General features: G+C 36.7%; 1 protein-coding gene across 1 annotated transcript in view; it reads left to right on the forward strand.

Moving 5' to 3' along the window:
• Positions 1-14,487: 14,487 nt before the first annotated feature.
• LOC106051598 (soluble guanylate cyclase 88E-like) overlaps positions 14,488-23,162 on the forward strand; it is a 152,350-nt gene continuing 143,675 nt past the window's right edge. The window contains exons 1-2 of the mRNA XM_056044483.1: positions 14,488-14,555; positions 16,033-16,351. Coding sequence (XP_055900458.1) covers positions 16,277-16,351 — 75 coding nt within the window. The 5' untranslated portion in view covers positions 14,488-14,555; positions 16,033-16,276. The remainder of the gene's footprint in view (positions 14,556-16,032; positions 16,352-23,162) is intronic.

Genomic DNA, 23,162 nt, shown 5'->3' on the forward strand with positions numbered 1-23,162 from the left:
CGGCAGATGACTTTTCACTGCACTGTATTAATGGAGTCCAGCTACTGGTAGAAATTTGTAACCTCTCTTGGCTACGCTCTTGGAATTAGGGGACAGTAGTTCGCTTTAGAATTTATATCGAAAAAGGAAGTTTTATCGTCAAAATAATCTGTTGGGGGGTTTTAAACTTAAAAATCTCTGGAGTTTTTTAAATTTTTTAATTCAGAACCCCATTTAGCTATTATACGCTCATAGAATTTGATGACTGTAGTTTGCTTTATAATTTTATTGATGAGAGAAGTTTTCAACCTCAAAACTCTCTGTAGGGGGATTTTAAACTCAAAACCACCTGGAAAGGTTTTAAACTTAAGAAAAAAGCCATCTGGACGAGGGAGGTTTAAACTCACCCCCCCCCCGGCTTGGCTACGCTTAAAGAATTTTAGTGTGTAATTTGCTTTTTGTTTACATTTAAGAGGTATTTTTAGCATCAAACGCGGATGAAAAAGGGGGGGGGGGGTTAAACTCATAATCCCCTTTGGCTACGCTCATAGAATTTTGAGTGTGCAATTCGCTTTTTTTATATTTAAATAATATTTATTTCGTAAATTTCGGAGGGGGTTTTAAAATCAAAATCTTCTTTAGTTGTGCTCGTGGAATTTGGGGATTGTCGTTTGCATTTTATTTATAGAAAGGGGGGATTTAACTGCAAAACACCCTTGGCTTGGCTTGGGCAAGTGATTGTTTAGTATTAAAATCGCACCTAAAATAAATAAAATCAGTCACTAAATTCCGACCCCCCCCCCCCTGCGGGGGGATTCATTTTCATTTCGGGTAGGGGGGTGGTTGAACCACAACCCCCCCCCCCCCCGGCTACGCCTATGAGAGATTTACTACAGTTTATAATATTCCAATGATAGGCGTTTAGCTCTAGACTTAGAAGACGATGCACACAATTTTGCTGCACATTAATCAAACTCTTCAAGAAGGAGTAAATACCTGAAGACGTATAGTCCATTCAAGATAAATTTAAATTTCTTTTTTCTGTTAATTTTAAAGATTATGATGGTCAAATCAGAGTTTCCCATTGCGGCCAACGAGCAAGTAATTCTTTTTCCAACGATATACATCAACTGTCAAAATTTATAGAGCCCTTTTTGAGATCCGTGTCCACCCAGAAGTTTCCACGAAGTTACGAGTTGAATAGAGGTATTGTAAAAAAAAAAAAGGGTCTCGAACAGGCTTGCTTCACTGTTCATGCCAACACCCCCCGGAGGATATGTCTGATATTTCAATAAATTCTATCTAAAGTATGTCGCCACCCCGCTAATAAAAATTCCAGCTTAAGTAACTCGAAAATGTGAAGAGAAGTCAATTGGTACCCGATGATCGTTTCCACTCTACCCCACCCCCTCTCTCTCTCTGCTGTAAGACTAGCTTTAAAACCAGGCTAGTCAAACGAGGCAAAGATTCTTGTATGATTTCTTATTATTACTGAGCTAACGATGGCTGAAACATTTTATGAACGTGTAAATGTTGTGTTTGTGTATGCATACATGTCCAGGCATAGCTGAAATAGTGGGCTTCCTTAAATGCTCTCACGGACAGGGCAAAGACGAGTAGGCGGCGTCTAAAGCAGTAAGTTTCGGAGAGGAAGGGCTCGTTAGCCTTGGCTGGCTTCCCACATAGGAGAAGGAAATGAATTTCAAACCTCTGCTTCTTCTATGCTATACCAAAACAATGGAAAGTTTTCGGAGTCAACCCTGAGGAAAATTTAATAGCCGATGAGCCTTAGGCAGCTTGTAACACACAACACACAAAGAGCTACACCCTGACAGAACCTGCGACGCCTATGATCCCATACTGAAAGGGGATGGGGTCTCTGGTTTGTAGGCGACAACTTTCACGATGCCCAGGCTTGTATCTTATTTCTGTGAGATGGTCCATAGGAACGAAATATAAAAATTTAAGACAAAAAACAAAGAAACGAAATGCAGCAGAGGTAAATGACACTGTGAACTACGCATATATAGGTAGTTGGCAATAGTTAGCATCTGAATGTTTGTATACTAAACATGGCAAGGAGGTGGAGTCTGCCAGGTAGGTGGTGTTGTAAATGCTGTTGTAGCTATGCTGTTTTCTACATGTAGGCCTTATGGTCTTTATTTTAATTTAGGGCAGATAATGCAATATAATAGATTAACATTAAGACATGTAGACATGGCATCAGTATAATCTTACCAGATACTGGAATCCTACAGTTGTCCAACATGAGCAGTATCAATGCCACAGTAGAAAGGTCCCAATGTCGATGGGCGGGAGATGTAGTCCGCACGGCATACTATCGCCTTCTCAAACGACTTCTGTACGGGGAGCTGTGTGCAGAAAGCGTTCCCGGGGGGGGGGGGGGTCAATACAAGCGTTAAGAAGACACCCCCAAGAGCTCCTTCAAGGAGTGTGATATTGACATTCACGGCTGGGAAGCACTAGCTCTCGATCGCTCCTCATGGCGTGAAGCTGTGAGTTTCGGAGTCACGAGATATTAAAGCAAGAAGAGTGGCCAGCGTGAAAGAACGCCGAACCAACAAAAAGCTGAGAGAAGAAGCAGGTCTATCTGCTATTGACCAAACCTACCCATGCCACGTATGAGGCCGGCTTTTTAATTGGACTAAACAGTCATCTCCGAGTCCATAGGAAATGAGAAATATGCTCATCTTCGAGACCATCACAAAGGAGGAGGCTATATAACCTTACGTCATCAAGAATTTATCTAACAATTTCCGTTTCCCTAAACAAAAGTTAAAATAAGTAAAGTTCCCCTTTCACACCTTGTGGTCTATAGGGCAGATGATGTAAAGGTCATCTGTTTCTGTGGCCTACGGTTAACGAGGGTGTCATGTGGCCAGTACAACGACCAAACTAATGTCAGGTAACCATTTGAGCTGGGTGGACTCAGAGGCGCCCGAAGATCCCGAAATAAAAAATCCTAGTCTTCACCAGGATTCGAACCCGGGACCGCCGGTTCGGAAGCCAATCGCTTTACCGCTCATCCACCGCGCCTCATTTCCCTAAACTACCAGAGAAAAAATTATTTTACACACAGCCTAAACCAGTGACTACTACAATGCTACATGAATACTACTACCAAAGTATCACACCAATCTTTCACGTTGTCAAAATTAAATCTATAATTACATCGATATTCCTCATCTTACGATACGATAGGGAGTTACAACGTACAGGCTACTACATTTTAAAGTAAAAAAAATAAATAACGAATTATTTTCAACGAATTTTATTCAATCAAGGACCAAAACAACGTGTGACTACAGCGAGTCTACGTCGTCATGGAGATTTGAGTGCCAGCAATAGGAGGACGAGAGGAGTCCAAGAAGGCTACTAGAGTTGTTATAATTTCTCCTCATGCCAATTAACATTAAAGTGATTGACCCGATGCAAGCGAACGAAATGTCGACGCCTGCATTTGCACTAATCTCTTCCACTTATGTTGTATTGCTTGCACTGGGTTGGACCTGTGTTACTAATGGAAACTGCAACTATTTGATTGTCACATGCAATATTTCATTTGAAATGAATCAATTTTTTTATTATTATTATTGGACGCATCACGCAACTAGTCTTATCAAGATTCCATCACTATGATGACATGCTTCTATGCGCAAACATGCTTGACCATTGTAAGCATGAAATGTTCCAGAAAGAGATAGAAACCTAGAGACAGACAGACAGACAGACAGACAGACAGAGACGGAGACCGAGAGACTTAGAGCGAGCCAGAAAAAAAAACAAATTAAATATGCAATGGCAGAAAGAGATGGATTGAAAACTGAGCTTGAAGAGAGAGAGAGAGGGGGGAGTGGAGAGAGAGAGAGAGAGAGAGAGAGAGAGAGAGAGACTTAACATTGACGTTAGAGAGAGACAGTGATAGAAAGTACATGGAGCATGATATGAGAACAGAAGACTTCGGGAAGCAAAGATTGCAAAGAGAAATCGCGCTCACACAATAACAACAAAATCATAGATTCATAATAAGGCATTTTGTTTTCGATATTCCGTCATAGATCAAACATTGAGTGACATTTTAAAAAGTTTTCAAAATGTCATTTATAGTACAAAAAAAAAACTTTTTTTTTCCAAAGTTTAAAAATGAGATTTTCAAGAAAACTATATAAAGTCCAAAAAAATAAATAAATCAAAGTGTAAATGAATATTACTGAAATCAACTTTTAGTGTGAAAATCTCCGATCTTTTTCTTTCTTAGACTTCTCCTTGGAGACCATGGAATGTTTACGACTACTAATGATAATACTATACATTATGTCTTTGTAAGAAAACGTCTCTCTGTAACCCGTTTAAGAAAACGTCTCTCTGTAACCCGTTTCATATCTTGCGATCTATAAGGACAGCTAATTTCTATGGCTGACGGTTAATAAGGGTGTCATGTGGCCAGCACATCGATCAACTGCCTTTACTTTCCCAACGTATGTCAGATACCCATTTGACCTGGATCGATTCAAAAAGTAACCTTTCAGACCTTGCGAACTATAGAGCAGATGATATAAAAGTTATCTGTTTCTGTGGTCCATGGTTAACGTGGGTGTCATGTGGCCAGACCAACCACCTTCCGTTACCCCATACTAATTTCTGGTACTCATTAGAACTGTGTGGACTCGGAGGTGCCCTAAAGATCGCAAATTTTTTTTGTAAAAAATCCCCAATCTTCACCAGGATTCGGTTCGGGAGCCAACCGCTTTACCACTTAGCCAGTACGTCTAAAATAGATGGACTCAAGGGCTTCCTATTGATCTCGAAGTGTAAAATTTTATTGCTCATCGAAGGACCGACCTTAGGCATTGGCAAACTAGGTAACCGTCTAGGGCCTCCAATTGGTGGGGGCCTCGCACATGAGTAAAAAAAAATTTAGAGAAAAAATTGTGAAACTTGGATCAGATCTCAAACATGGTAGAGCGCTATGACTCTATGTTTACTAGTCTAACTCTTGTCTCTAATACCAGAGATGAACTCCTATTGAAAAGTCAGAGCAAGAAGGACTCAATCCTCCCTGTCTCCAATACAGAAATTGCAATATATGAATTTCAGTTATTAGTTGTTTTAGATATTGACGGGCAGGTTTTTAATAAATTGCGTAATTTTATTTTTTCACTGTTTCTTTTTTTCCCTTTGGAACCACCAAATTAATTTCGCCTAGGGCATCCAACTTGTCAAGGCCGGCCCAGCACATTGAGACTATCATGGGTATATGCTGTTTGAATTATCACCTTAATACTTACTTCGTTGTTAATGTGCTACATTGTAAATGTACATAGGCCTAGAGCTTTCGATTTTTTTTCATCATTCTGAACAAACATCACAAAGTTATATAATTTTAAAAAAATGATATTTTTACCATATGCCGTTGCAGAGCGTTGACAATGTCTGGTCAGGTATTACTCTATCGATTGGTTAAAGAAAACACAAATCTGGGCACGAAGCTTCTCTCCCCCTATTGTTATCAGCCACTGTCCGCTGTTTGACTTGGTATAATCCTTGTCCTGTGTTCCCATCTAATTACATCGGCGGCGGCGTTAAAGGGGGATGACTTCTGGGGTGGGTGGTGGATTTGAATGTTTTTTAGCGGCTTGGCTGTCTGTCCATCTGTCACGTTTAGATATCGCCTAACTAATAGCACTTTTGAGAATTGACCGTTGTGCTAAAAATAGGTGTTTTCTGAAATAGAACTCTTTTGTTTAAGCATAACAGGGCTTGTCTTCGAGTCCGAAGATGAATGAGGAATGCAGTATTTCCCGTGGCTACTCAGCCCCAGCTGCGACCTACACATTTTGCCACATCCAGCGCATACATAACCATTGTTCGCCTGTGGTCGGTTTATATTTTATTTTCGCTTGTTTAAGCATACACATATACAAAATATTAAAACAAAACTAAAACGTCTTATATACTCCATACTGCTATCAAAAAAATTCCCCTTTCAGACCTTGTGGTCTATAGGGCAGTTGATGTAAAGGTCATATGTTTCTGTGACCTACGGTTAACGAGAGTGTCATGTGGCCAACACAACGACCAACCGCCTTTACTTTTTCCCAACTAATGTCAGGTACCCATTAGAGCTTGGTGGGTGGACTCAGAGCCTCCCAAAGATCCCGAAATTAAAAATTCCAGTCTTCACCAGGATTCGAACCCGGGATCCCCCGGTTCAGAAGCCAAGCGCTATACCGCTCAGCCATACTGCTATACAATAGAAAAAGATATGTTGCCATACATGAGAAAACCGGATGGAGGATATGCACCAACCAAGAAAATACCAGCTGTATGAGGATCCTTCCATTGTGACGAATAAAAGAACAGATTATGTTGGGCAGGTCACCTCGAAAAAATGCCAGAGAACAGAGGAGCAAAAACCAAAAGGCAGGCGCCCCAAAGGCAGACCACGATGACGGTGTCTTGATGACGTAAAGGCATGGATAAGTAAAGCACAGGATAGATCAAAATGAATAGATGTCCTAAAGCAGGCCAGGGCCCTCCATGGGCTGTAGCACCACTGGGATGGATGGATGAATGCTATACATGGGCACACATCTTAATTTACACATATTAGTCAAATGAATGTAAAAAAAAAAAACGAGGCTAAATTTTTTCACCTTCTAAGCAATGCGCAAGGTTCAAGGTTATGTCAATCACGATACAATGCCTTAGTAGGCATGAACACTCAAACAATATAGTGATGCCCGATATACATAACTATTTTTCAAATATAGAAAACATTTATTCTAGCACTATAACTATTTTTCAAATATAGAAAACATTTATTCTAGCACTATAACTATTTTTCAAATATAGAAAACATTTATTCTAGCACTATAACTATTTTTCAAATATAGAAAACATTTATTCTAGAACCTGAAATCACTACGATGATATAGACACTTTATAAATGTACTATACAATTTAATTTTAATACATTTCCTAGAGCCGCTGATGGCCCCCCCCCCCCCCAAAAAAAAAACAACACCTGATAATGCATGTCTTTATATCTGTCTACAATCACCTTCTTTTCCTCTCTTCTAGAATTCTAGAACCATCTAAGCTATTCTCACAACATGGGCATTTCCCACTTACGAATTTCATCGGCGACCTTACTACGTAATTATTCTGTTAAAAAATAAAGCAGTGAAATAATAAACAAACTTATTTACAAGATAGGACTTTGAAGTGCTTTATGTCACGTGATACCTACCGTAACGATTGTTCTAGAGTCAACACGCAGAGTCTACTCGTTAATGTAATTAAATTGTCGTTTGAAAAACTCAATAATGCAATAAAACTCATAATGAAATCAGTGCTAGCAGGCCTAGAATGGATCCTGGTCGTTCGGGTTGCGCTCCGGACTGTCGTCTCTATGGTCTGGAGTTCTAGCCCTGGATCCGAAGTCTTGGGGGGAGGGGGGTTAGGATGTAATAATCTTCAATTGTAAAGAAACATGTCAAACAAAACTACCAAGCAGTGGTGGAGAGGAAATAGCCCGTTGTAACTCAAGAAACATGTCAACGTGCTCCAACCCCACTAGTGAATCGATCTGCTACCTCTTCCTGCGAGTCATTACAGGTTGAAGCGGAACGATAAGTGCACAAAGTTCAGCTGAGCGCATTTCAAAGTAATAGCTGCTGTTCAAACTTTTACTATGAAATTAACCGGGCTTTGCGATTAAGCTAAAAGATTATTTAGACAAAAATGGAATGTACATTTGGATACTTATTTCTGTGTGACTGCGAATTGTGTTATTTAATAATGTGCAATAAAGCTGATTCCAACGTGTATACAGATTTCATTTTCCAAAGTCTGTATGTTATTCTACTAATTAATTTTTTTAGTACGAATTTTCAGATAGCTTTGATTTATAGGTAAAATTCTAACAATCTCCTTTCGGCCATTAGAAACTCATTCGTGAAATAAGTAGGCCTAATATTGGCCAAGTTAGCAAAAATCTTATTAACATTTTTTGTTTGTTTTTTTCACAATATTTTTTTATTGTTAATTTTTAATTTGAAGATTTGAAATCTATTATTTAGTCTAAACATTACACAATTTAAACTTTAAAAAATGCTTCCATTTTCGATATTATCGCTACTGTGACTAAAGAAAATTAGGCTAAGCTACAAGAATTTTGGGATTATTATCTGAGTATCTGAGTCCAGCCATTTCTAATGGGAACCTGACGTTGGTCGGAAGAAAATATAAGGGCTCCTGGTCATTGCGCTGGCCACATGACACCCACGTTAGCAGTCGTCGATAGAAACAGATGATTTTTACATTTTGTGCCCCATGGGTATGCAGAGTCTGAAAGAGGGAAGATACACAAGCTAGATTTTAAAGCAATGATGCCCGAGGGTCGAATTCGGCCCGTGACGTGGTGCTATCCGGCCTCTAGAAGGTTCTATCCACAGTGAACAGATGGAGATTGATGAGGATTTGTCTCCATTTGATTTGACTTCTTTTTTTAATGCAAGGTCTTCACATATATATTCAACCTTCGGACCTAAAATGGTTGGGCATCACTGCGCTAAAGTAATTTATCTTCAGTTACCATGAATCCAAATCGAGGCTTCATTCTAAAATATTTACGTACTCACCCCTCAACTACAATGACTTAAAAACTCCCCTAGCTTTCTGGAAAGATCCTGAATTCATACAATATTCCATTACTCGCATCCCAGTAATTTTTTCTCCCCCTCCGCAAGTTAAGATAGTTCTTATGTGAATAATTGTGAATCAAGGCGTGTGTGTGTGTATGAATACTGTGCCCGCACCCGCTTAGGTTAGTGACGTCATGGAATCTCGCGTTTCAGAAGTGAAAAACTGAAAATGGAAGGAAATAAAAAAAAAAGTTCCAAGATGGTCACGTAGCGTTGTATTTGTCTCTCTGTCTGACCATCTGTCTGGCTACTGGAGTCAAGGTGTATTGTGTTTCTTGTGTACTTCCTCCGGACTAGATTTCGTGCTTAGCTGTTCTTTCTGGATTATTTGTGAACACTGTATATTTTTTTACAAAATAGTTTAGCCGTATGTTATTTTTATAATGTAACAAAAATTTGTGTTACTTTTCTTTCCTGAGTTGATTGTTTTAAATGAAGTTTAGACACGCTTCCGCTTTGTAAACTTTAAACGAGACAGGAGTGCGTGCATTTTTTTTTTAAATCGCGCAAATACAAAGTTTGTTTATTTACTAAATCTCATTTAAATATTATATAGGTTCTGTCTCGAAGTACACGTGACTAGATTTGATGGGCTTCCGTTTCGTTTCGGTTTGACTGTGGAGAGTTTTTATTCTTACAAAGCTTATATCAACTCACTTCGTCTGTTTGTCTGGTACAAATGTTGTACACCTTATTTCTCCCACTTCCCGTTCTCGGATCAAGTTAAAACTTTGCACCATTATTCATTGTCCCTAACGAAACATGAATCAATAAAAACAAATTAACCAATTAATTTATAAAAGGAAAAAGTAAAGTTCCCCTTTCAGACCTAGAGGTCTATAGGGCAGATGATTTAAAGGTCATCTGTTTCTGTGGCCTGCGGTTAACGAGGATGTCATGTGGCCAGCACAACGACCAACAACCTTTTCTTTTCCCCAACTAATGTCAGGTACCATTAGAGCTCTACCACTCAGCCACCGCGCCTCCAATTGATTAATTAATTAATGAATTAGCGGTAATTAATTAATTTAGTTTGATAAAGAAAATGGGAAATACACATTACACATTTGAGATACTGTAAATGTTCGGTTATTTCCCTCAAAAAAAAGTGTGTTTTTTTTTACTTGCATTGTAGGTTTCATCTGTTCAGTCAGAAATAAAGATCATTATGTTCAAAACCTCCAGCAGGACAGCAGGGGATGGCGGTTGGAAGGGTTCAAACTAGGTAACGTCGTGAAGACATGGCGTAGCGCATTCCATACTACAAGACCACCACCCATGCCTGTTTGAGCCTTATTAACAGACATGGTTTAAAATATTCTGATGTGCCCAAAATAAAATCTAAATCACATAATTACTGAATTTTAAATCCAAACCTTGACAATTACTTAGTATTCACGTAGTCATGCATTACAATTAAGTGAATGGCTAGGTTTGGTTCAGTACATAATCATCTTCTTTTTTGAAGTAACGTCTGTATTTTATAAGATAAGACAAGATAAGATAAGACAAGTGATCACGGAGATAATTAAAAGATAAAGCTCATCGAAAATGAAACTTTGAAAACCAAATTCAAAATACAGCTTCAAAAAGGGAGTTAATAAATCAATAAAAGAGTAAAAAATTCCCCGTTAAGACCGATCTATAGGGCAGGTGATGTTTGTGTGGTCCACGGTTAACGAGGGTGTCATGTGGCCAGAACAACGACCAACCGCCTTTACTTTCCCCAACTAACATCAGGTACCCATTAGAGATAGGTGGACTCAAGGGCGCCCAAAGATCCCGGAATTTAAAATCTCAGTCCTTACTGGGATTCGAACCCGGGAGCTCTGTTCGGAACTCAATCGCTTTAACCCTCAGCTACCGCGCCTCCTAATACATAAATATCTAACATTAATTCCGATTTTTTTTTCTCATCCAGCGACAGACGCACAAAACACACATTTGAAGATATGAAATAAATAATATAAATAACAATAGTTTAAGTTTCATCAATTGAAACTTTAAACTAGTTTCAATCATTTTTATTGTTCATAGGTGATTGCTAGTACAAGTACAGGGAAATATGGTCGTATTTGATATAGTTTATAAAAACAAAAGGAGTGATATTAAATAAATGGTAGAAGGTCACTTATTTTTAATTAAAAAATCGAAGGACAGGTAATAAAAGGCAGATCAGATTGAAATAAGAAAAAGCAAGAGGAGAGAGACGATAGAGAGAGAGAAAGAGAGAGAGAAGAGAGAGAGAGAGAAAGAGAGAGAGAAAGAGAGAGAGAAGAGAGAGAGAGAAAGAGACAGAATAAGAGAGAGACAGAAAGAGAGGAGTGACGGAGACTCCAGGCAGAAGCAGCTACAGAAACGATTAGAACCAAGATATAAACTTTTGAATGTGAACATTTTAATTTACATTTTTTTGTTACCTCTCAAATTTCTTGAACTTAATAAATCGGATTTATGATGTGGGAGCAGCATTGATAGTGAACTTGATGTCTATAAATTTATCAATGCAGTATAGGGCGACTAATAGCATATCATTCTTGAACAATTGACATAACACTCTTGGAAAATTGATAGTATAGAGAACTAGGATGACTGCCTGGTCGTGCGGTTTGCGCGCTGGACTGTCGTTCAGAGTTATCGATGGTCCCGGGTTCAAACCCTGCCCGCTCCCATCCCCCGTGGTCCTGCGGGAAGTTTTGATTACGAAGTAATTATCTTCAACTCTGAAGGGACATCCGAAACATGTAAAACATTTTAAATAACTAGAATTATTCAATAGCATAATAATCTAGGACGGGTTCTGGACTTAATAGGAACGAAGAGAGGGAATAAGACGAATCTGACAACATTTAAACTTACAGCAATATTCCTCTACTTTCGTCTCAAGTCGACACGGACCTATATATGTTCCAATACACTTTACGTCCTGGCATTGGGTTTCTTTCGAATACATCATACTAAGTTGTTTATTTTTTTTTTTTTTCTAATCGTAACATTTTGACCCGTTTGAAGAAGACAAAACAAAAAAACAAAAAAAATCTTCTGTTGGAGATCTTGATACATGGCTGGGACATTGTAAACAGGAAGCTGTTTGGTGTATCCGGTGAATAGAATAAAGAAACTGGTGATAAGATAGGATTTGTTTTATTTTAAAAAAATATGATTAAATCATGTTTTCACTTTTAGCAATGTAGAATTAAATTTTGTGCTCTTCAATTTGTAGTTTTTATTTAGTTTGCAGTATGAGAGTTCAATGTAGCGTCCATGACATTGTTCAGTTTATTTGTGAAACTCTTCAATAGTTTCAAGTAAAAATCATGTTGAATTTGAGCAATAAAAATAATACATTTTTTGTTTCTCTGTTAGGTATTTCAAATGTTTATCTGTGTGTATATTTCGAGTGACCCCGAGCATCTCGGACTTATCAGAAGGCACGGAGTAGATCTAGACCCGGCACAATGAGCCTTTTTGTGGGGCTTTGACCTTGATGGGAAAAAAAGAGGAACGCGGATTTCATTTTTTAATGCGCATGAATACTGAGAGAGGAAAAAAAAAAGTAATTTCATCACGCTCTTGTGTATTTAACATGAAGTAGTTAACACCCATAATGTGAGTCACATAAAGTTGGCACATACCAAACAAAATGTTGAATTGAATGTGAATAATAGTCAGTGTTTGTGTGTATGTTATGTACACTCATGGTAGCGTCAGTGGGTGAGGAGTCTGTCCTATATAAACTTTAAAAAATATTCTCCCCCCAAAAAACGTTAACAACAGCAGTGACACATTAGTTTTGTGTAGTCTATTGGTCCATCTGTATTATAACCTTCCCTTATTATATCCTAAATACTGTAAGAGTCTAAGTAAATGGTCGAAAGATAGATCGTCATTACATAAAGTTTTGAATAAGCACACACCTGTTTTGAGATAGTCTGAAATGTTTCGAAGGTGCCTTTATATTTGAAGATTATTACATTGTATCCCAAACATCTAGCAGTACTGAGGGCTGAGGGGTGTGGCGAGGGGATGGGGGTTGTTGTTCAGGGCTTAGAACCAACGACCATTCAGATGACAGTCCAGAGCGCATACTACATGACCTGGCAGACTCTTTCAAACTCTTTATTTTTTATTATTATTTTTTTGTTTTTGTTTTCCTTGTCCGATAGATGGATAGATATAAGGACATATAGATAGACACATAAAAGGACTGAGAGACATATAGATGGACAGATAGATGAACAGATAGATCAACAGAGAAATGGACAGATTTACAAATAGATGGACAGATAGATAGACAGATGGATGAACAGATAGATCAACAGATAAATGGACAGATTTACAAATAGATGGACAGATAGATAGACAGATAGATGGACAGAAAATAGTATTTCTCAATTTTTGTTTTATCGTGCTGGTTAATGGGGCTCAAGTTGAATCTCTGCAACAAGTTGAAACCTAAACAAAAGTTTTTCTTCCTAAGTAACGACAGGCAGCAATGACTTCTACAGTGTAAACATAGTGATCATAACACATTTATAGAATAGAATGACGACTAAAAGCCCTAGTAATTTAGCCATTGTACACTAAAGATAACCAAGAGTGCAGTATTTCAGGTGAATAGGCAGACCCGGCTGTGACCTATATATTTTGCCGCATCAATCGTAGACAAAGAAATTGTCTGCATGGTTTCTAATTAACTATTTTTAGCAGATTTTGCCTGTGTCTAAAACCTCATACACTATGTATTTCAAAATCTGCTACTATGCAATTTTAAAAAGCTACTCAAATGTTACTTGATATCAGTATTAAGAATTTTTTTTTTTAAGGGTACCAGAGGGATGATAAAACCAAGGCGAAGCTTCAATTCAAAAAGTGACAACTGTGTTTTTGCCCCATCCGGTATTCATATTCTTGGACTTTCTGGACTTTGATCTATAATTGAATAAATTATGCAGTATAAAATACAACTTCTTTCTTTTCAATTCATTTCATTTCTCAAATCTCTACTTTTTTTTATCTCTTATTATCTTCACAGCCAAACGTTGTAATGACGATGGTGAAAAGACACAAAAACTCGAAGTGAAAATTGAATTTTTGTTTAAGCTGAAATTTCGCACATAGTAGTATGATTTCTTTAATGTGTTAGTTGAGAGCGTTAGTGAAAACGCATATATATGTCTTTTGAGTTGGATCCTTGCTCTGGCGAGTTTTTTCTCTTTATTTCAAAGAAAATAAAATATGAATATGTAATTTAATATATAATATGAAAATATGGTAGGAATTGACTTTTAAAAAAGTCTTTAACAATACTTGTTTGTACAATAAATAGATAATTTAAATATAAAAACTATATTAGCAAGAGCTATAGGCCTACATAAATTATTTCTTCACAAATTAACTCCCTTTCCATGGGTGTTAAGATTAGCGGCTATGCGTAATATTAAGCCTTCCCCCCCCCCCCTCCGCGAGAGGTGAACAGTTAGCAGACGGCAGGGTACATCGTCCATTCAGATATCTTATCACATCTTTCGTGTCCTGTGAATGTGAGCACACGATTAAAGCCCAGAGTGCGCCTTCTTGTACTCATCGCTACGGCACCGACTTCAAACTGGCACATCCGGTGGTTCTTGGGAAATAAGTTCTTAAAAAATAAACCCGAGAAAAAAGTAAAAAAAAAAAACGAAACAAACAACTTTGGACAAACAAAAATATTTTTTAAAAAATTAGCTATTTATGTGTGTGTGTTTTTCTTGAACACTATCAGGATTAACTTGCATGTCCAGTTTCAACAATGTAAAGCTGGTGTATGGAGCATGGTTCATCTAAACACCATAAGTTATCTATGTGGTAGGCCTTATATACATAGTAACAAACTTATTCTCACCAATTGGAAAGATTGTAATTATAATTATCATCGTTTATATGGTTTCACTTAAATTTCAATATTAAAGAAAATACAACAGTTCATTTTTTTAACTACTTCATTTTATATTTATTATTTAATAGACCTCATTCAACAGTCGTAAATATACACATTTAGCCACGTCATAATATTGATAAAACAATGACAAATACGTATCACGTGACAGCCTGTACGGATTACATAATTTGTAGAGACGATATAGAAAATCACGTGGCTAAATGTCGTTTGTTTACAATTGGTGAATGAAGTCCATTCGTAAAGTACAATTTGTTCCACTACACTACTAGCGTCCGAGTCCTAATAGTGGTTAGGTCTTGCGAATAGTGGTTAGGTCTTGCATATCAAAGATGGAAAGAGAAACACATTTTATTTTATTAGATAATGACAGTGTGAAAGTAACTTAAGAAAGATGGGAAAGAGAAAGAAAATGCAGACGAGTGTGTGTCACAATGTCTGACTCACTGACGACTCTACAGCTAGTTTCTTTATGTTTTATTTCAATTGTGTTCCTACAAAAGACCACAGTAAATCACACAGGCTAATAGTGTTTGCTATATTTATGCAATAACATGTTAGTTACACAGGGTTGCTAGCTTTATAAAATACATTTTTTAAAATTAATAAGTCAATCGTTTTGTTGTCCCATAATAGGCATAATTATTATTTGAGCTATCTTAATATTGTTTTACAAATGTAACATTGTGTACAAACAATTGGTTTGAACTGTAAAATTCAGTACAAACTAATGGTTTGAAATGTAAAAATCGCGTAAAAGCTGTCCTTTACAATTACGGAAGGTTTGATTAATGGATTTATATAATAGGCTGGCGTTAAGAGAATGTCGTAAACTCGTTATCAGTTCCAGTAATGGTACGACTTTATAGGTTGGCAAAGTGAAAATGAGTGAATCGACTTTAATGCACCTAACCCAAATAGTTGGACTTAATTTCCGCTGTATATTTTTAAAATGCCACTTTTCTGTCTTGCAAGTGTATTTAAGCTGGTGGACCTAAACATTGAGTATGACCCCAATCAACGAGAACTTTATTTAATGGTCAAGTGCATGTGATGAGTCTCATTCATATTGTTTGTTAGAATGACTTATACTGAAAGTGATTGAAGAAAACACGACAGTCTGACATAGATATGGGATTGAATATTACCATTAACTCGTATCTTTCATCGATCTGTATTAATAGCCGTAAAATCTTGTTTTATCTCTATAAAAAAGTGTTTTTTTTTTTTTTTTAAATAATGTTTAACTTTATTTATTACAATTTTTAATACTTATAAACAAATACTAAAAAGTATTGCGTCTTTTAATGTATATATAAATACTGTTGTTTATGTGTGTTAATGTTTTAGTACACAGTAATAATAAGGATAGTTTATATTCAACAGCAATCTAGTTGTTTTATCAATGCAAGACTGAAATGTCATAACTTTTTAAATACATTCAGATTCAAACGGATAAAAAATACTATTATAAACTATTTTAATTCACCACATAATGATCTTATGAGTTTATTGGCACAAAGGTTTACTGGAACATTGGCAGCAAAATATTTTGAACAATTTCGACCACTTCACTGAAACTTGAACAAATTTGGGGACTGTGTCTTAATAATTCAAAGCAGTGATCAACATGGCGTATTCAATTTTGGCAGACGAAAGCAGTGCTGCACCTGCTATGTCATTCTCACAAAACAGTTTTGGATCGGTAAGTAGACTAATCTTTTAAAGCTTTCTCATCTTGCAAGAGTTCTAAGTAAGTTTCCTTTTAAACAGAATTATGTGGCGATGTTTCTTTATATTTCTGTTCGGACAATGCACATAACAACGTGAGAGTTTAGTGTGCACCATTTTTATTTTGATTTGTTACGTTGCCTGGACGCTGTTTTTAACTCTTTAGACGCGTGTGGTACTTTAGTCTCTAAACATTAGAATTGTAATTCCATTTTGTATGCACTCTTGTAAAAAAAAAGCTCAGCACTTTAAGGGTTAAATTGTCAGTTTTTATCATTCTTGTTTTTTTTAAACCTAATACTTCATAAGGACGAATATAAAAGAGAATAAAGTCTATTTATTGAGTCTACTCAACTCTAGGAAATAGAAAGAAACTAGAACAGACGCAAAATAGAGCATTGAGATTTATATTCCTATTTGACTAGAGCAACACCTTTAGTAAAATCACTAAACTTGTGAGACAGTCCAGGACAAGAAAAGTAAAGTTCCCATTATACATAAGATACAAAGACAGAGGCACATTTCTTATTCCGAACGCTAAAACAAATTCGTACAAGTGCTTCTTCTTCCCTAATACCATTAGAGAATGGAATGGGTTGCCTGAATCAGCCAGGAAAACTAATGACTTGGCAGAGTTTAAGGCATTGACTAACATGCATGACTAGATTGACACATGAAATACGCAGGTCGTAATTATCTTCTTTTTTTTTTGAAGTAACGTCTTTAATATATAAGATATAATAAGACACTTAACCATAACTTACAAAAAACAAAACAAAACAAAACAAAACAAATCAAAAGAACAACTATTAATATAGTGTTAAATACAAACAAAATGGAGATAGAGGCACATTTCTTGCTCCATATGCTAGGTCAAAGTCTTACAAGTGCCCCATCCTTAGTGACATTAAAACATGGAACCGGTTGCCTGGATCGACCGAGAGTAGTGCCAGTTTGGCAAAATACAAGTCTCTAATTAACTTGTACAGCTACTAGATTAACACATGGAAACAGATAGGACGTAATTATCCTTTTTATGGAGTCTGCTGTTTATAAGATAAGAAGTTTAAGAAGAAGATGATACTGAGCCAGTCCAAAAATAAAAAAACAAGGGTTTAAAAAAAAAAAACTGAATGCCCCTAGAAAGTTTTTCTCTTTCTTTCGACTCTTTGCTGGGAGTCAGTCGGCTAGTCAAAATAAGGAATTATCTCGACATGTTTGGGGGGTGTTGCGAAGAGAGATAAGCCAACTGGCTTATTTGTAGAGTTTAGTCCCTTTGATCACATGAACAACAGCCTCGGGTTACGAGCTGACTAGCTCAGAACATGTTAAAAGAGCTTAGAAGTTCAATGTTTTCCTTAAAGGAACACCTCGTCCAATCAGTTAACTCATTGGTGAACAGGAGACCTACTGTTAGTCAGAGATTGTAAAGATAATGCACACATTTTTCTTGGGGAAGCACCCATTTGAAGGTGTTGGTTGGCCGTCGGGCTGTATCTTTACACTAATGTTGGCGAATTACATTTTTAATGAAATAACTTTAAATAACTTTCACTTAAATCAAATACTTGATATAACTTTTAACAATAATATATACAGATGAGATATAGATCTAATGGTAACGAATTGATATGATATTTAAACAAAATTTAACTTATTACAAATACACGTCTTTACTCTCTCATACGTCTCTGATCTGTCTCTCGTTTGACTCTCCCCCAAGTGACTTCTTAAAAAAATATGCTCCCTTTCCTCATCATCACCTTGGAAACACATTCACACAAACATACACTCCATAAATCTAGGCAGTCGGTTAAGCAAAAGTGAACTGGAAGTTAAGACCGAAAGAGTTAAAATGAAGTTAAAAAGAACTATTAGCCCAAGGTAGTGATGCACAACCTACAGCCCTCGGTCCATATCAGACCCAAAGCGATTAGGCCCCTATGTAAGTTCTGCCCAAAGTGCACGATGAAGCCGCAAAGGCCTATTTCCATTGTACGCGGCCCGTGACTAGTGTGTAAGTAATTCATATATAACCCAGGCTGAAAAAAAAAGGTTATACTGACCAGAGGGAAAAGAGAAGAAAAAAGATTACGGAGAGATAAGACCAGCGAAAGAGAGATGAGTGGAGGGGGAAGAGTTTGAGAGTGTTTTACTTAGTGAGAGTCAGAAGGAAAGAGAGAGAGAGCGAGAAAGAGAGAGACAGAGAAAGAGCGAGAGAGACACAAAGAGAGAGAGAGAGAGAGACAGACAGAGAGAGAGACACACACAAAGAGAGAGAGAGACAGACAGAGAGAGAGACCGAGTGAACGACTGAGAGAAAAGCAATTAGTGAAAATGAGTTTGAAAGAGGAAACCACTATAGGAATAAACAAGCAAATATAAAAAATCATTTAAAAAACCCACATCTTTTACTTACATCCCTCTCCCCAGCACATCATTGAAAGAGGAGGTGATGTGGACATCATTAACGACTTTTAGAAGCATCTTTGACCTGCCTGTTCTCATGGCATATACTATATCGCCCCCCCCCCTCCTCAGTCGCCACCTCAAAAATCCCCGTCTGGTGAGTAAAAAAGAATATTTTTTAAAAATGTGAAACGCTAAAATACTTTTTTTTTTTCCTCTCCCGAATTCCGATCGCACCAATAACCACTTGATAGTATGAGTATAAATAGTCTGTCAATCTATCCCTCTTTAGTGGTCAGAGAGAGAGAGAGAGAGAGAGAGAAAGGGAGAAAGAGAGGGACGTAGATTGGTGAAGCAATGAATCCTGTTATCTCTCGAGACACTGATAAAGATGTCAATTTGGTTCCAGTGTCTCAAGGGAAACTATACCAATTAATATCACTTCTTTCCTGTCATTGTCTTCCCTTGACTTTCTTGTCTGTAGTTAACGGCGATTGTTGACAAAAAAAAAACAAAAAGCAGAACCAAAGATTTCTTTCTTACAGAGGTTGTCAGAGATTGTTGTTATACAATTTAAACCTGTCCATGTTTTTTGCATAGCTAAAATAAGCTGGCATTGGAGTTATGCATTTATCTAGGATTCTTCTTAGTCCTAATGTATATTAAAAAGAGATAATACTGGGATACATGTGGTCGAATCGAAACAGATTCAAAGTTATGACCTAAGCTCAGTTTCTGATTGGTTTCTTTTACCAAATCTGTGATTGTCATTAGAGTTAGGCCATCACCTCTTGTAAGTTCAGGCCAATTTACTCTTCACCTGTTTACTGAGACTCTTATATTAAAACACACTGGCCAGATCGAACACATAGCTGATGCTGCCCTGCAGGTGTCATGGAAACAGGAACAGTGTGTGGATTATGACATGGCTGGTGGGGACTCTTCTATCCCGCCAATGCAGTAAACTCGGTTCCATTTGGCACCCCAATGGGCGTTCTATATTGTTTCGCTATGGGCCTATCGTCTCTTATGACGAATGTTTCCGCCCATGCGTCATGCTGAGGCCGAGTGGCGTAGCCCGGTTTTCCTTTTGGACCAGCACCTAATTCTTCTTCATTCCCATCCACGTCCCTATCTGGCTGGGAAAAAAAAGTAGGCCTATCAGTAGTAAATCTACTAGATCTATAACACGTGTCGTGGTTACCATTACGAAAAAATGATAAAGGTTATCAATCATCAGAACTTTTTTGTCTAAAAAGAAGAAAAGGGGCTAGGGGCCCCTTGTATATTAGTAAGTGTTATTTACTCAATGCGACCGCAGCTGTGAATGGCCTATTTAGTCACACAAGAAGTTGCAAAGGGAAAGATAGACCCTAGAGACGTAAAATGCCACAGAGATTTACTCACTGCATCACCTCTGGGAGTTTTTGGCTTTAAAAAGCGTGATCAATTTTTTTAAAAACATTTCCCTAGTACTTTTATCCTCTTGGTTTTATTTGATACTTTGAGATAATTGAGTGTTGTGTATTTATGTTTCTTGTTGTGTGTTGTGAACTAATCTGTGTCAAAATGTCATGGTGTCCAGGTCAGCTTGTGTGTGTACTGTGTTATTGTGAACTGTTATTCTTGTTCAATAAAGCCTAGCATCAAGACATGTCTTCCTGTAGTCTTTTATTAGGTCACTACATTGAGATTGAGTGTGCTTGTGTGTGTGTATATGTTGGAGTATATGCCTCAACATGTGTGTGTTTGTGTGTGCCTATGTTTGAGTATATGGTTCCACTTGTGTGTACTACAAACGCAAATGTCGCTTAACTCGTGCGGAGTTGTCATCGGATTTTAATTGAGTCGTCTCCTATATCCACTGGATACAAATATCTTATTTAGAGCGGCTTTAGATGTTATTATCTGGTGCAATTCGAGTGGAACAAAAATAATGCTCAAATCTCTTCCATTGGGAATTGTCGTGCGCGCTAACTTGATTGTAATTGAAAGGCCAGACTTTCCTAGATTTACCCAGTTTGTTCCTAAACCATCCCCCCCCCTTTCCCCTTTCCATTAAATTTTTTGTTAGCCGTTGTATGTATTGTAGCAGAGACTCAATTCAGAACTCTAGAACAGACACATGCCAGTAGTATGAGCTTTAATGTAAACTAGGCATACCAATTTTACAACAACAACAAAAAATAATTTCAGAGATCTATTATTATATTTCCAACCCTATACAAAACACTAAATATATTGGATTAATAAGCTTTTTGTGTATGCTGTGTTAATTTAAAGTTTTTTATTATTGGATTGAAAGTGTTAGTGAGATAATTAGGTGGGAAATTTGGATCTATTCCAACCGTTATCAAGAAGCAATCAGGACATACTCCAACATAATCAAGAGTCAATCGGTGCTTTCAAAAATTATTTTAAAAAACGTTAAGAAGTTTCGTAAGGACTACAGTTGTAAAGATTCAGCTTGGACTGTACTTCACAATTACTTCTGTTTGTACTAGCTTGTCCATTGTCTATTGCCCAATGTTAACAGCTGGGAGTGCCGCTTTAGAAGCTTACATCGAAAGCATGAGGAGAGCTTTGGTAAGTGGAACTCTTCACAGTTTTTCCAAAATTCATTTTTTTCGATACCAAGTCCATGTTTTTCTAAAAAGGCTATAATAGTCTCTTTTACAATTATTCTAATGCGAATAGCATGCAATTGCATACGTTTCTTTTGAGAAGCTAGGTAAAGTACAATATTAATAGGATTTCTGTGAGTTCTTCATCAATGCAAATATCATGAATCATTTGGTAATTGGAGTCATCGTAATAAATGACTATGTAGATGCAATATAACTGATCACCCAAGTCTATCATTGCTGTGAACTATCAAAAAGAGAACCTGAGCTTGAAAAGAAGTTTTAAGGTTTAATTACTGTTTCACATATATAGCCACGGGCTCTGTTCTACAGGTTAGATAACACGCAATAACTCGAAATAATTATTGATTTCTTATCCTTTTTTAAAATATAAAATTAATAAAATATGAATTTTAAGACAGCTTAAAGATACGAATATTTTAATAATCCAAACTGAAATCGAAAAACGGATAAACACCCACAATATCCCAATTAAGAACACACAAAACGAAATATATAACCATAACTAATGAACAGAAATATATTCAATATCAATCACAAAAGTTACTAACAGCATATGTGTCCGCATCTCATTTATTATTACTTACACCTTGTAATTTAGAAGTAGAAAGTTGTCGAAAACTGTAACTTCAGATTTCAAATTACTTTTCTGATTTATAATTATTTCAGTGAAGTATTTAATCATCTTTGTAGATTCTCAAATCATCAGAATTAAATGTTCAGAAAAAAAAAAATTTTCAAAACAAAACTTATCTTAGAGAAAGAACTGCTAATTATTACCATTTGTCTGAAAATAGTAGGGCTTAGAGCCCTTTCTGCAATATAAAACAAAATAATTAATTAGTACTAATTGATTAACTAATTGGTTAATTGTTATTGATTCGTGTATTATTATCGACAATGAATAATTATGCAAAATTTTAACTTGATCCGAGAATGCATAATGGGAGAAAAACTTATCAAAACGTTTTAAGGGGATTAAATCCATATATACAACAACATCTCTCATTAAGTAGCAGTTATTCCACTTATTTTGATATCAAGCAAAATAATTAATCCCCAATAATTAATTAGTATTTTTTTATTGATTCATGTCTTGTCAGGTACAAGGAATAATTGTGCAAAGGTTCAACTTGATCCGAGAATGGGAAATGGGAGAAAAATATGTTCAAACTTTTTACCAGACAGACAGACAGTGAGTTGATATAAGCTTTGCAAAAAAACATCTTGTTTACTCTCTCTGGAAACCTTGACATATTTTATTACGTGACACTTTTTATTTTAGGTAATTCTACATCCAACCATTGTGTTTCAGAACTGTAAAGGGAATTAACCGCATTACATAGGAATGAATTGCGATCTGTATTACTTGTTTAAAACCAAAAGCACTTGAAATTTGATTACGGTAAAGTGCCCAGTTTATTCGTGAAACGTTCTCCTAATATCAAAGTTGGTGGTTGTTAGTTGAGTGTAGATGATGTTGAATAATCTGTTTATTTGAACTCTGCGAGTTTTAAATACCACTCACCAACATTAGAAACAATATTGAAAAAGATAATCCGGCCTTTTATAACTGCACAACGACAATGAAAATTTAGAAGGGCATTATCTCTTCGTGTCTCGTCTGTTCATCCTCCCTAACCTATTTTCGTTCTTACCTTTTAATGCACAGTCGCGTTACAAAGGAAATACCCAATTTAACTCAACGTCTACGCGTCTTACTATTTATAA

Source organism: Biomphalaria glabrata, chromosome 10 (assembly GCF_947242115.1).
Source record: "Biomphalaria glabrata chromosome 10, xgBioGlab47.1, whole genome shotgun sequence".
Taxonomy (NCBI): domain Eukaryota; kingdom Metazoa; phylum Mollusca; class Gastropoda; family Planorbidae; genus Biomphalaria; species Biomphalaria glabrata.